The sequence below is a fragment of the Lithobates pipiens genome, unplaced genomic scaffold (assembly GCF_037356315.1).
Source record: "Lithobates pipiens isolate NorthernLeopardFrog02 unplaced genomic scaffold, aLitPip1_a1.2 Scaffold_16, whole genome shotgun sequence".
NCBI classification, from domain to species: Eukaryota; Metazoa; Chordata; class Amphibia; order Anura; family Ranidae; genus Lithobates; species Lithobates pipiens.
This window is the reverse complement of record NW_027507748.1, coordinates 18,220,395-18,233,273: the sequence shown is the minus strand read 5'-3', so window position 1 is coordinate 18,233,273 and position 12,879 is coordinate 18,220,395. Positions and strand designations below refer to the sequence as shown.

Below are 12,879 nucleotides of genomic sequence, written 5' to 3'. Positions count from 1 at the left end.
TTCGCTGAACAGGCGAACAGGCAATGTTCAAGTCGAACATGAGTTTGACTCGAACTCGAAGCTCATCCCTAGTCAGGAGAAGGTAACACAGAGTGCAGGGTTCAGGAGTGCAAAAATACTTCATGAGTCAGGAATGGGTAGCGTATAAGACTGTAGGGATCATGAATGTGGAACATTCTGTTACTGGCCATGAATGATAAGGTTTGCTAAAAAAATAAAAATAAAAGTTTCTCTTGCTCCATAAAATTAGCCCAGCAGTGTTTCATGCATCCCACTAATTTGTAGCAATTCCCCCTGTAAAGTCCATATCTAGGGAAGCAGCCATCACCCCAGCTGAAAGGGCAGCATAGTGATACTCCCACTTGCCTCCAACCTCTGACACATCACCCTTAATGCTGGACTCCCTTCAGCCAGCTCCATCCCCCATCTGCTTGATACCAGGAGGGTGATCCTTATCAGTGATCTGCTCCTAGATCTCCTGATAACTTCACATAGGTGGATCATACAACACATCAGGGCCAACACTCCAGCAGAAAGGGGGCTATTTATTAATCCTCTCATCTCCAGCAATTAAAAAAAAGGAACAATGTACCAGACCCCATGATTTCAGCAGGGTGCAGGGGAAGGAGGAGAATATTTAATGCTCTAATAGTGCCGGCCAGGTAATCTCTCATTCCATAGTGCCTAAAAATTAGATTCCAGACTGCCTCTGTGAATTGATATAGAAGGAGAGGCCAGAACTATAATTTTTAGGAACTGTGGCACAGAGGACTGCTCAACCTGGACCCAAAGATCCACGAATGTGGATTCCTTTCCTCCTCCCCCTGCTGAACTGATGGGGCCCAGGAAAGTTTGATGAATTGCCGGAGACTGCAGGATTATTTCTCTGGTGTTCAGAAGAGTCCCCTCTCTGCCCCCTGCTGAATTGACAGGACACCGGCCCCGCACAGGAGGGTTGGCTCTACTCCACTATTGGCAGCCCTGCATATATGTAATGTGGAGGGCTCACAGCCTTCCATTCTTGGACATGCAATGCAATATGTGCTGTAGGGAGGGCACAGGATAACAAGTGCGAGAAGCCGAAAATGCAGGAGGAATTTGTAGCATTGCTAAAGGTAAGAGGTGAGGGCAGTGCAACACTGGGAAGGAGAGCAAAGAGAGAAGCGCTCCATGAGCCATGAGGGTGTAAGGATCGGTCACGGGGCTTTTGTTCATGTCAGACTTGGAATGGAAATGTAAAACCTATGGGTATGCAAAAGTAACATCTAAGAATATGGAGGACTCTCTCAAACATCACAACATCTATAATTAAGGGTCCACCATAAGGGAAGCATTGAACAAAAGGTTTTCATGTGAGGCCACCCAAGAGGAAACCACCGCTCTCCAAGCAAATGCTGCAGTCTAGTTCAAGTTTGGTCAAACTACCCGGATGTTCTACAGGACTACTAGAAGAATATTCTGAGATAAAACCAGACAAAAGAGACACAATTATAACTATAAAGCATGGTAAAGGGAAAAAATTATATAGATATAGATATATAGCACTGGCACCTGACTAGCAGTAATATTGTTTTTGTTAAGTTGCCTGAAGCCACAGTTGGGCTTTGGGAATATTTCTCAAAATTTCTGGTTTTCGTACCAGTCCAGCTGGGTTGCACTGGGTTCTCCTTGACTGCAGGTGTCGATGTCACCGCCGGCAAGAGTAGAAACACAGTCTAGCTGGATGCATTCAAGGTCACTTATCTCTCGGAACCAGCCCAGTGGGAGTGTTTTCTTGCTGTGCATTCTGGGGGGTGGGGGGGGGTGGTATTTAAGGTACTGACACAATGTTCGCGGGGGATTATTCTGTTGGTTCTGGTGGCCCTCCTGGGCCGGGGTGCTGAACTATGAATCCTGTGCCTCTGGGCTGGTTGGCCCGAGGCGACACAACTGAAGGGATAGGCCCAAGCTCATTTCGGGGCCTACTGATCCAGGGATGGTCCGGTGCCGTCTCATCAGAAGGGAGAGGCCCAGCAACTGAAGAACCCCAGGGGAGGACTCTTTCAGGAGAAGGCCGTGCGCAAGGCTGGCTTCTTTGAAGAAGCCTGGAGACTTAGTTGAAGGACGCAACCTGGATCAACACTCATGCAGTATCTCCGGATCTGCTGAGAGAACCTTGTACTGTATATCAGTTCTTTAGATTTATCCACATCCCTCAGTAACACTCAAGTGTATCTCACAAGTCTGTGGCAGAGACTTTACCCAGAATCCCACCGGCTGCTAGGCCCAGTGAGAGAGGTCTATTCGGGGGTTGTTGAATCCAGTTATGAAAAAGGTTTTAGTCTCTGGATTCTCTTAATACGTTCGCCCTGCAATTTAAGTGCCTGAACTCACCCCTAACCCTCTACCCTCCATTAAGAGACTTTGTTTTTTCTAAATAAATAACCCAAAAGAGGATTCAGTGTCAGTTTCAACACTTTGTGCCATTTACCACGGGATCCCCAAGACGCAGAAGCAAGCGACTGAGGTAATAGCAAGCCCAAATAAAACCAGCAGCTCCTTCGGGGGTTAGTGATAGAGAGATAGATATATATATATATATATATATATATATATATATCTATCTAACACCGGAGCTCAACATCCTCCATTAGGTGGATACACCCGGCTCTAAAGGCAGATATTGTGACTCTGGACTTAGCTTTATAGAGGAGAATGCAAGATTCACCAAAATGCACTATAAGTTTGCTGGACAATGAAAATGAACGGGGTTCTGTGTATTTTAAACAGACCTCATAGGAGTATAATACAGAGAGAGGGAATATTGCTCACCTGATATATGATATAGGCCAGCACTGCTACCATTACTGTAACACAGAGACCAACGCCAAGACCAACAATGGGCCTTCTAGATGATTTGAAATCTGTAAATACAATGTAAAAACAGACTTAGATACATGATGTACAATATAGTATTATAATTTTTGTGACATCTCACCTGTATAATCCTCCATTAGGAGAGCAGAGAAGAGACAACAAGACACAATGTTACTATTCTGTGTCACCCTCCCACTATGACCCCCCAGAGAAGAGGAAACAGGACCCCAATCTATAACACCCCCATACATGGAATATAACATGACCCCCCATAATCACCAATACCTTCTGCTTCCAGCATTCTGATGAACATCGTATCATTGATCAGCCGGTATTCCCGGATCTCCTCACTGACCGGGTTTGTGATCCTGACCCGGAATCTCCTCTCGGCGTCGTCTCTCTGCACACTGGGGATAATCAGCGTCCTATTGTCATCTATCAGCCGGTATCTTTCAGGGATCGGCTCTCCGTCCTCCTCCCAGGTCACAGCGCTCTCTTCTCCAGAGAACTGGACGCTCACAGCGACCTCCTCACCCAACCGGCTGAAGTTGCTGGTGATGTTGTGGATGAGAACCGGATCTGGAACTAACAGAAAAACAATCACAATCAGTCATCTGTCACCAACACGTACTGATCATTAGTCATTTGATCTGCAGCCCCTCCCCCCCCACAGTTGTACAACAGAGTACAGCCCCATACACACGGGCCTAATGTTGAGAGACATCTGCCAGTCTGTCCGACAGAAGCTGGTTATTTAGCTTCTATCGGACGTCCATACTGGAGAAAAATAAATAATTCGCTAGCCAACCGACTCTCAGCCAATAGCAAAAAGCGCAGATCGAAGTGTTCTGGCTTAATGGGAGAGATCGCTGTACTAACGTGGCATTATTAGTACAGTGGCTCAGACCGGAGCCGGCAGCTAAATACTGTGTACCCGGCTTAAAAAGAGGCTAGTTGTAGTTTGTCACATTCAACTGGTCTTGCCCTGTAATGATAAAGAGGTTTTACTACTCATTGAAGGAGCTCTTTCAGCTGCAATGAGTGTCAGGAATATACCCCAGCAATTAGAACCACATAGGTACCGGTTACCATCATGTAATGTGTCAAATGATAGGCGGTGTGAATTTTATAAAATCCCCCCAGTTCTATTTTCATAAAGCAGGAGTGGCCCTCAACCTTAAACCCGGGAAGCACATGCCTCGGGGTCAGAAACCAGCCGATTGTGATCTTGCTAACCTGCCATCCCGAAGCATCAAGCCGGCGCCGTCAGCAGAAGAAGCAGGCAGCCGTGGAGGGAGCAGGAGTCATATAAGCTGACGCTTCCTCTGTAGCGCCGACTCATGTCTCAGTGATACCAACTGCACTTCACCTGGAACCTTTCCAGCAGTGTGGAGAGCGATGCCAGCAGATGCTGGAAGAGGGATAGTGTATTATACATCTCGTACATAGCACAGCATTGGCCATATTTGCACCTATAAAAGGGTTAACTATTAGGCTGCTTTAACGCTGATCCACAAGAGGAACGCAGTGCACTTGCAGCTTTCATTTGGATTAGCTGCATTGAGCCATAGACTTCTATTATATCCTGTGGGTTTGCTATGTGTTCAGAAAGTGAACCACACCTGCAGGAAAGACGCAGGTGCATCGTGCTGACCTGCACTGTGGGTGAACCTCATTGTGAAGGCGGCCCTTATTGGGGGCTCAGGACAGTAAGGGCTCATTAACATTTGTGGTTTTGGGAGGGCGGCAAAACCCCATTTATGAGATGTGTTTGTCATGGTTATGCAATAGAGTTTGTCTGCTTACCTGTTTCCATGTATTCATCTCTAGAGACCAGCCGACCCTCACCTGACTTCTTTTGTAATTCATTCTCTGGCATGGCTCCACCCTAGCTCCTATCAGAGAACTCTATATTAACCTGTGCACTGCAGGCCAACCTTTGTGTGAAAAATGGAAAACTGCGCCTCCTGTTACCTGCCTCCTGTTACCTGCCTGGTGCTCTTCTGTTGTTCCATTACAGACTTTGGCATGTCATTGACTACCCCTGTTTGCCTGTGATCCTGACCTATTGGCATGTCCCTGTCTATTCCTGTCTGCTTGTGGCCTTGACCTTGGCTTTATCCCTCACTATCCCTATCCTCCTGTTGCCTACTGTGGGTGCGAGCTGGGGGTCGCGACCTGGAGCCAGTTGCAGCCAAGTTCATCCTCACCACTAGAGACTCTGGTGAACACCTGCTGGCTCTTAGACTCTACACCCCAGGGAATCGCCAACCCCGGTGGGATCTGTCTTGGTGTTCTGGCGGCCCTGCCTTCCTTATCACCTTGACTCCCGTCAGCAGCAGTCAGCCGTTGGGTCCACAACCTTGCGGTGCACTCCTGATCCCTACGGTGTGCATCTGTCACCTGGCCTCAAGGTGACCCGACAGTGTTTTTGCCACAACCCTCCCCCAACCACTGGTGTAACGTCAGGGGTCACAATGGTGACCCTGTTCCATCTTCCAAGGGGCTCATGTGGCCGATGCCTCATATTCTTTTGTACACTTGGGACAAGAGGGGGCAGCATACAGAAACCGATCATCTCCATTTTTCTCCTGCAATCGCAGAAAGCTGACTTCTCCTCCTCTCCCTCCCGCCGCCAACTGCAGGAGAAAAAAAAAAATAGGATTTTGTACTCACCGTAAAATCCTTCACTGGCTGACAGCTCCTTCCTTAGGCCATTGGGTTGTTACGCCACCTTCAGGAGAGGACTAGGCATAACATGTGATAATAAAACTAGAACTTTCTAGTTCCGCCCAAGGGGCGGTCCCTTAGGTAACAACCCCACAGCCTGCAGTGCAACCTCAGTACATCAACAAGCAGTATAACGTAGACAAAAATAGGAAGGGAGGGTGCTGTGTCAGTCGGTGAACTACAGAGTAAAGGATTTTACGGCGAGTACAAAAAAATCCTATTTTCTCTCTTACATTCACCGACTGACAGCTCCTTAGACCATTGGGATGTCCCCAAGAAGTGCCAAAACGAGGGGTGGGGAAACAGCATATAAAACTGCATCCATGGCATGTGGGAACTAGTATAAAAAAAAAAAAAAACACACACACACACACACACACACACACACACACACACACACACACACCAACAACACTTTTACCCACAAAAACAACAGTGTGTGAGAATAACCAAGAACTTTTTTACCCACAAAAATAAAAAAAAAACAGAGTGCTCCTCATCTGGGAGTCACTACCTATAAATCGCCTCAGAACTGCGGTAACAAATGTTTTTACCAAAAACCAAGAAAAAAAATGTAAGTGCAATTATACGGCCGCCTGCAAAACTTTGCAGCCAAAAACAGGCATCGACCGATGCATGGACATCTACCTTGTAGAATTTTGTACAGGTGTGAACAGACGACCAAGTCGCTGCTTTACACGCTTGAGCGACAGACGCTTGATGAAGGAAAGGCCCAAGATGTTCCAATTGACCTCATAGAGTGGGCCGTGACCGGAAAGGGGGCACCTGCCCCTTCAAGGCGTAGACTGTACTACAATCTGCCTGATCCACCTGGAAATGGTGGCTGACGAGGCCGCCAATGCCTTTTTTCAGACCAGCCACCGAAACAAACAAGGAGTCCGACTTCCGAAAGGGAGACGTAGCAAATACACCCTCAGAGCCCGAACCACATCCAGGGAATGGAGGGCCACCTCCTTAGGATGTAGGACACAGAGATGGTAACACAATGTCTTCATTGATGTGGAACACCAAAACCACCTTCGGCAGAAAAGAGGGTTGCGGACGCAACACCACCTTATCCTTGTGGATAACCAGATACTTCGACTTGCAAGACAAAGCCGCCAGCTCCGAAACCCTCCTGCCGTAGTAATGGCCACTAGAAACACCACTTTCTGGGAAAAAGTCAACAGAGGGATCTCTGATATTTTCATATGGCGGTTTTTGAAGCGCTGATAACACCAGGTTCAGATCTCACGGGGGTAACGGTGGACGCACCGGAGGAACTACATGTCGGACCCCTTGAACAAAAGTGCTCACTAGAGAGTGAGACACCAGGGGTTGCTGAAAAAAAAAAAAAAAAAAAAGACAGCCAAAGCTGATATTTGTCCCTTAATGGGCTTAAAGCCCATTTCTGGTCTACTCCTTGCTGTAGCAACAGCAGGATCCTGGATATAGAAAAAGTAGCATGGACGCCATCCTTTCTCCTCACACATGGAGATGTAGGCCTTCCAGGTACGATTGTATATCTTCCGAGAAGATTTCCGTGCTTTCAGCATAGTTGGAATCACCGAGTCCGAAAGACCCCGGGTTCCTCCACACCTGGCTCTCAACAGCCATGCCGTTAAAACCAGCGATGGTAAAGCAGGATGGAGAATTGGACCTTGAGACAGAAGGTCCTCCCATAACGGCAGTCGCCATGGGGGGGTCCTGTCATCAGGCGCACTAGGTCTGTGTACCAGGGATGCTGGGACAATCAGTATTACCGGAATCCCCTCGGCCTCCACTCTGTGGAGCAGAGTGTAACAGTTTGTGGAGGAAAGGCATAGATCAGCTGGTACTGATCCCACGGAGCCACCAGCGTGTCTTCCCAAGGATCTCTTGTCCTGGGCACGAATCTCGGCACCTTCCGATTGAGAAGGGAGGCCAGAAGATCCACATCTGGTGTGCCCCATCGCAGGCATAGTACCCTGAACACCTTCGAATGCAACGCCCATTCTCCTGGGTCCAGCATCTGGCAACTTAGATAATCTGCCTGCCAGTTCTCCACTCCCGGTATGTAAATGGCTGACAGGGCCGGTACATGTCGCTCTGCCCACTGAAGGATGTGAGCGACCTCCCGAGCGGCAGCCGAGCTTCTTGTTCCTCCTTGGTGATTTACGTATGTCACCGCCGTGGCATTGGCTGACTGAATCCTGATAGGATGCCCTCGAAGTCTGATCGACCCAAGTTGCGGGTGGGGCAAACCTTCATGCGGTAGCACTTTTGCTTGCAGTTCCAGGGACGCTTTGTCCTTCAGAGGTCATCCTGTTGGGCTGGGGACACTTAGCCGAAGCCCCGGGTGGACGAAAAAGCAGTTTGTGAGCGGAAATGAGGGCCCTTGCCTATGGTGTGGCTCCTTAGCCTTCCTGGCCTGTGGAAGTAGCATACTCTTACCACCTGTGACATTTTTAACCCTTTCATGACTAAGCCTATTTTTGACATTTGGTGTTTACAAGTTAAAATCCATATTTTTTGCTAGAATATTACGAGATAGAGATATATAGATTATATATATATATATATATATATATATATATATATATATATATATATATATATATATATATATATATATATAGAGAGAGAGAGAGAGAGATAGAGAGAGAGAGAGAGATAGAGAGATAGAGAGATAGAGAGATAGAGAGATAGAGAGATAGAGAGATATATATTTTTTTTAGCAGAGACTCTAGAGAATAAAATGGCGATTGTTGCAATATTTTATGTCACACGATATTTGCGCAGCGGTGTTTTAAACGCAACTTTTTGGGAAAAGGGACACTTTCATGAATTTTAAAAAAAGAAAAACAGTAAAATTAGCCCAATTTTTTTTGCATAATGTGAAAGATAATGTTATGCCGAGTAAATCGATAACAAACATGTCACACACTCGTGGAATGACAAACTACAGTACCTAAAAATCTCAATAGGCGACGATTTCAATTTTTTTTCCGGTTACCAGGTTAGAGTTACAGAGGAGGTCTAGTGCTAGAATTATTGCTCTCGCTCTGACGATTGCAGCGAAACCTCATGTGTGATTTGAACACCGTTTACATATGCGGACGTGACTTCCGTATGCTTTTTCTTTGATGCCCGAGCTCGCGGGGACGCTGTAAACATTGTTTTTTTTTTTTCTTATTTATTTTAAAATTAAAAAACAAAAAAACATTTGATCACTTTTATTGCTGTCACAAGGAATGTAAGCATCCCTTGTGACAGCAATAGGTGGTGACAGGTACTCTTTATGGAGGGAATCGGGGGTCTAAAAGACCCCAAATCCCTCCTTTGCACTTCAAAGTATTCAGATCGCCATTTGAGGATTCTGAATACTGTATATATTTTTAAATCCAGCGCCATTGGCAGCCGAGTAAACCGGAAGTGACGTCATGACGTCGCTTCCGTGTTTACAATTAGGAGACTGGAATGAAGCCGCTTACGACTTAATTCCAGTCTGTCCCTAGCTGCCAGAAGCGGCGGATTGTTCATCGGTGCTCCAGATTCAACAGAAGCCGTGGTAAGAGCGGCGGGAGGGGACTCCCCCCCGCTTTTAGCCACATCGGTTGTTATGGCTGGAGAGCCAATCGCCCGCCCCTGCAGGTGCGGGCATCATCCCGGTATAACCCCTGGAAGCCGAGTACACACATCTGCGTACGCTCAGCGGCAAGGGCTTAATAATGTCATCTAATGAGGCTCCAAAGAGCCGGTCGCCAAGGAAGGGAAGATCCATCGGGGCTTTATTAGATGCCTGGTCAGCTGACCAGCATTTGAGACAAATCAGGCGCCTCAGCACCACTGCTGACACTGATGCCCTGGATAACAGAGGGAGAGTATCCAGAGCCACGTCAAAAACATACTTTAGGCCTTGCACTAATTGGTCCGCTAGTTCCACGCAGACAGGAGAAGCCTGTTGCTCTCCCAATTCACGGTACAAACGTTTTGCCCACTCAGTGAGTGTCTGGGACACAAGTGCGGATGCCAGTACTGGTCGCACGGCTGACTCCACAACCGTAAACAAGGAACGAGCCACTGCTTCGGCCTTCCTGTCAGTGGGGTCCTTAAAGGCAGGAGTCCCCTCTACCGGGATCATGGTTACTTTGTTTAACCTGGATACTGGGGAGGTCCATGACTGGAGGAGCCGACCACTTTTTGAGAAAGCTCTCTTTAAAAAGGGGCAACACACCGCCATGTATTTGGGGACCGAAAAGATCCATTGTGGTCGACCCCATTCCTTGTAAATGAATAAGTCAGATACGGGAACACCTTATGTGAATGGCTGGCTTACGGGACCCAAAAGGACCGCTACATTAGCAGAGGGGTCTGCTGGCTCCTGAATTTTCAGGGTATCATGCACAGCTGTGATAAGTGCTCCAACATACACTTTGTCGTGCACGGACCCGGACGGGGACTCATCCTCTCTGTCCGATCGGTCCTGGTCAGCGTCATCTGAAACGACAGAACAAGGATAAACCAGCCTCAGCAGGGCCCGAGTCTGCGTCAGAGCTCTCCCCGGAAGACGAGGGGAGGGGCTGTTTTTTACCACCTTGCGCCCACGCGCTGCCTCCATCTTGGCAACGAACGCATTAAGGACCACCGACAAAGCATCCAGAGGCACTGCACTGTCTGCAGGCACACCGGTTGCAATTTCCTGGATTTCAGGGGAGAAACACCAGTTTCTGAAGCCATGCTGACCCTACCCTGTCTGCCACCTGTTGGGGGACTTAGGACAGTGATGGTTCTACCCTCCTAATTGCTGCTGGCTGAGGGGCTCCTCCTGCAGGACTCACCACCCTGACCGAGTTCTGCGCCATCCAGCTAGGTGTGCCTGTGTCCTGAGCTCCCAGATGCATAGGAGACCACACGGCGCTGTGCTAAGCAGTTCTGAATAGCGCTGAAACTGAAAAACATGTTCAGGCTTCAAGAAAGTGGCTGCCAAGCGTCCAGTATAAAGGACATAATCACAGGGAAAATGGCCGTCGGATTACAGGAAAATGGAGACAGAGCATGCTACTCCGAGCGCTGTATACCATGAGGGACAGTAAAAAAAACAGGCAGAGAAATGGCGGTGAATCAGCACTACAGCGATAAACAGACAAAGCCTCCAAGTGAAAGACCTACACACATCCAGGGCACAGCTATCCAGCGCAGTCCCCCCAGGTGAGAGCCCCCCAGAGAGCCCCTGTCTATGGCGCACACACAGCACTCAGCAGTCCATGCAGCATCCCCCACGGGGGGGGGGGGGGGGTGGGGAAATAGGGACAGGGAGGTGAGCTCATCCAGCCTCTCCTCGGCCCCCCGGCTGCCAGTTAAACTCAGTCATCGGGGGGGAGCTAAATGAGACGCCTTCGGCCTCTGCATGGCTGCCCGTATAAGTTATCCATCAGTGCCGGGAGGAGCAAGGGCAGACACCTTCGGAAGTGCTGGAAAAGAAAACGTGAGTTCAGCCCCCATGTGAACTGCATAGGAGGAGCGGCTGCATATAAAAAAAATAATTCGCTCCATCTTCCTTCCGCAGTAGCTGAATGCCTGCGAGAGGTACGGGAGAAGCAGGGATTCAGAGACTGCGGGAGGAAGATGGAGAGAATTATTCTTCTATATGCAGCCGCCCCCACTGCTCCTCCTATCCTGCTTCTCTCTGCTGCTTCCCCCTGAGCTCTCCACCACACCCAGACTCTCTGCCAGCCCCCCGTACTCTCCACCTCCCGCTATGCTCTACACTGCCCCCCTGTGCTCTCCTCTTCCTCCCTGTGTTCTCTGCCTCTCCCCTGTGCTCTCGCCCCACCCCATGTTCTCAAGGATCTTCCCTGTGCTCTCCAACCCCCCCCATGATCTTTCCTGGTCCCACCTCAGCCCTCCCCCACGCCTCTGGTGGGTTCCCCCTCCCCCTCTCAGGGGAACTGTCAGGGAGGAGAGCGGGGAAGGGGCCAGGGCCTATTTTTTGTCCCAGTTCGTGCCTGCTTAGTGCCATGATGTCTGGGGCTGGTGTTAATCATTCAAGTTACATGGCTGAAAGTGTGCATTGTTGTCTAACTCATGGGGGAGAAAAATGTTAAAATGGCTTTACTATTCACACTCCCACTATGATCTTCTATACAGATCAGATTATTGCCCCAGTAATTGCCCCTCTCACCTCTGATCTCCAGCCGGTATTCCCGGATCTCCTCACTGACCGGGTTTGTGATTCTGACCCGGAATCTCCTCTCGGCGTCGTCTCTCTGCACACTGGGGATAATCAGCGTCCTATTGTCATCTATCAGCCGGTATCTTTCAGGGATCGGCTCCCCGTCCACCTCCCAGGTCACAGCGCTCTCTTCTCCAGAGAACTGGACGCTCACAGCGACCTCCTCACCCAACCGGCCCCCAATGCTGGTGATGTTGCAGAAGATAACTGGATCTGGAATGATCAGAAGAACAGTCATATATCACCAACACAAAGCCCAGATACATGAAATAGAGCGCTAGCTCTTGTACCCACAATGATTAGCCATGTGATCTGCAGCCCCCTCTCCCGGTGTTACTGGCCTCTATAAATGATTGTTTCCACTTCCTCTCCCCCCATAGAGTACAATGCATTGTAGAGAGAAGTGTGATGCAGTATATGGATTCTTACCCAGAACACGGATCTCTGCAGAGTTTTTATATCTCATTGGGTGAACGTTATACTCTGTAATATACACACAGGAGTCTCCCTTCTCAGCCTGGGTCAGCTTCCAGCAGCCCCTCTCTGTGTCCAGGTGAAGTCTGGTCTTGTAGTAGTTTTTAGTGTGTAGATTGTCACATTGACGCTCCAGTAAATGATGTGTTACCCCTCCACATTGTCTGTACAGCTTCAGGAGACCTTTAGTGTGACGACAGTTCATATCGCAGTAACCGATATCTGATCCAGTCCGTATGTACCCCGCTCCCCATGTCAGCAATGGGCAGATGGCAATACACAGGAGACCTAACAAAAGAAATATACATCACTTAAATATTAAACCATCAGAATATTTATCCTAACACATTGAGCACAAAAAAATAAAAAATAAAAAAAAATTAACATTTCTCAGTAAACTATTTGTTAAAATTCTCCCCTCTGCACTTGCATTTTAAATGCCTTGCCTTGTCATCCTAAGCTGTTGGGCTGTGTGTTTATTGATGCACACAGTGTAGGGATACAACTTAAAAATTTAAATAAATACAATACTTGAATTTGTTTTCTCTGATTGCTCCTCTGGGTATCTGCAGAGCTGGAGGTGTTATAATGACAGTGATGGGACC

At 48.3% G+C, this 12,879-nt stretch overlaps 1 protein-coding gene across 1 annotated transcript in view; it reads right to left on the bottom strand.

The window, feature by feature from the left end:
* LOC143981647 (uncharacterized) overlaps nt 1-12,584 on the bottom strand; it is a 29,103-nt gene extending 16,519 nt beyond the window's left edge. The window contains exons 1-4 of the mRNA XM_077479637.1: nt 12,230-12,584; nt 11,750-12,013; nt 3,142-3,441; nt 2,812-2,903 (exon numbers count right to left, since the gene is read on the bottom strand). Coding sequence (XP_077335763.1) covers nt 2,812-2,903; nt 3,142-3,441; nt 11,750-12,013; nt 12,230-12,479 — 906 coding nt within the window. The 5' untranslated portion in view covers nt 12,480-12,584. The remainder of the gene's footprint in view (nt 1-2,811; nt 2,904-3,141; nt 3,442-11,749; nt 12,014-12,229) is intronic.
* Between the last annotated feature and the right edge of the window lie 295 nt (nt 12,585-12,879).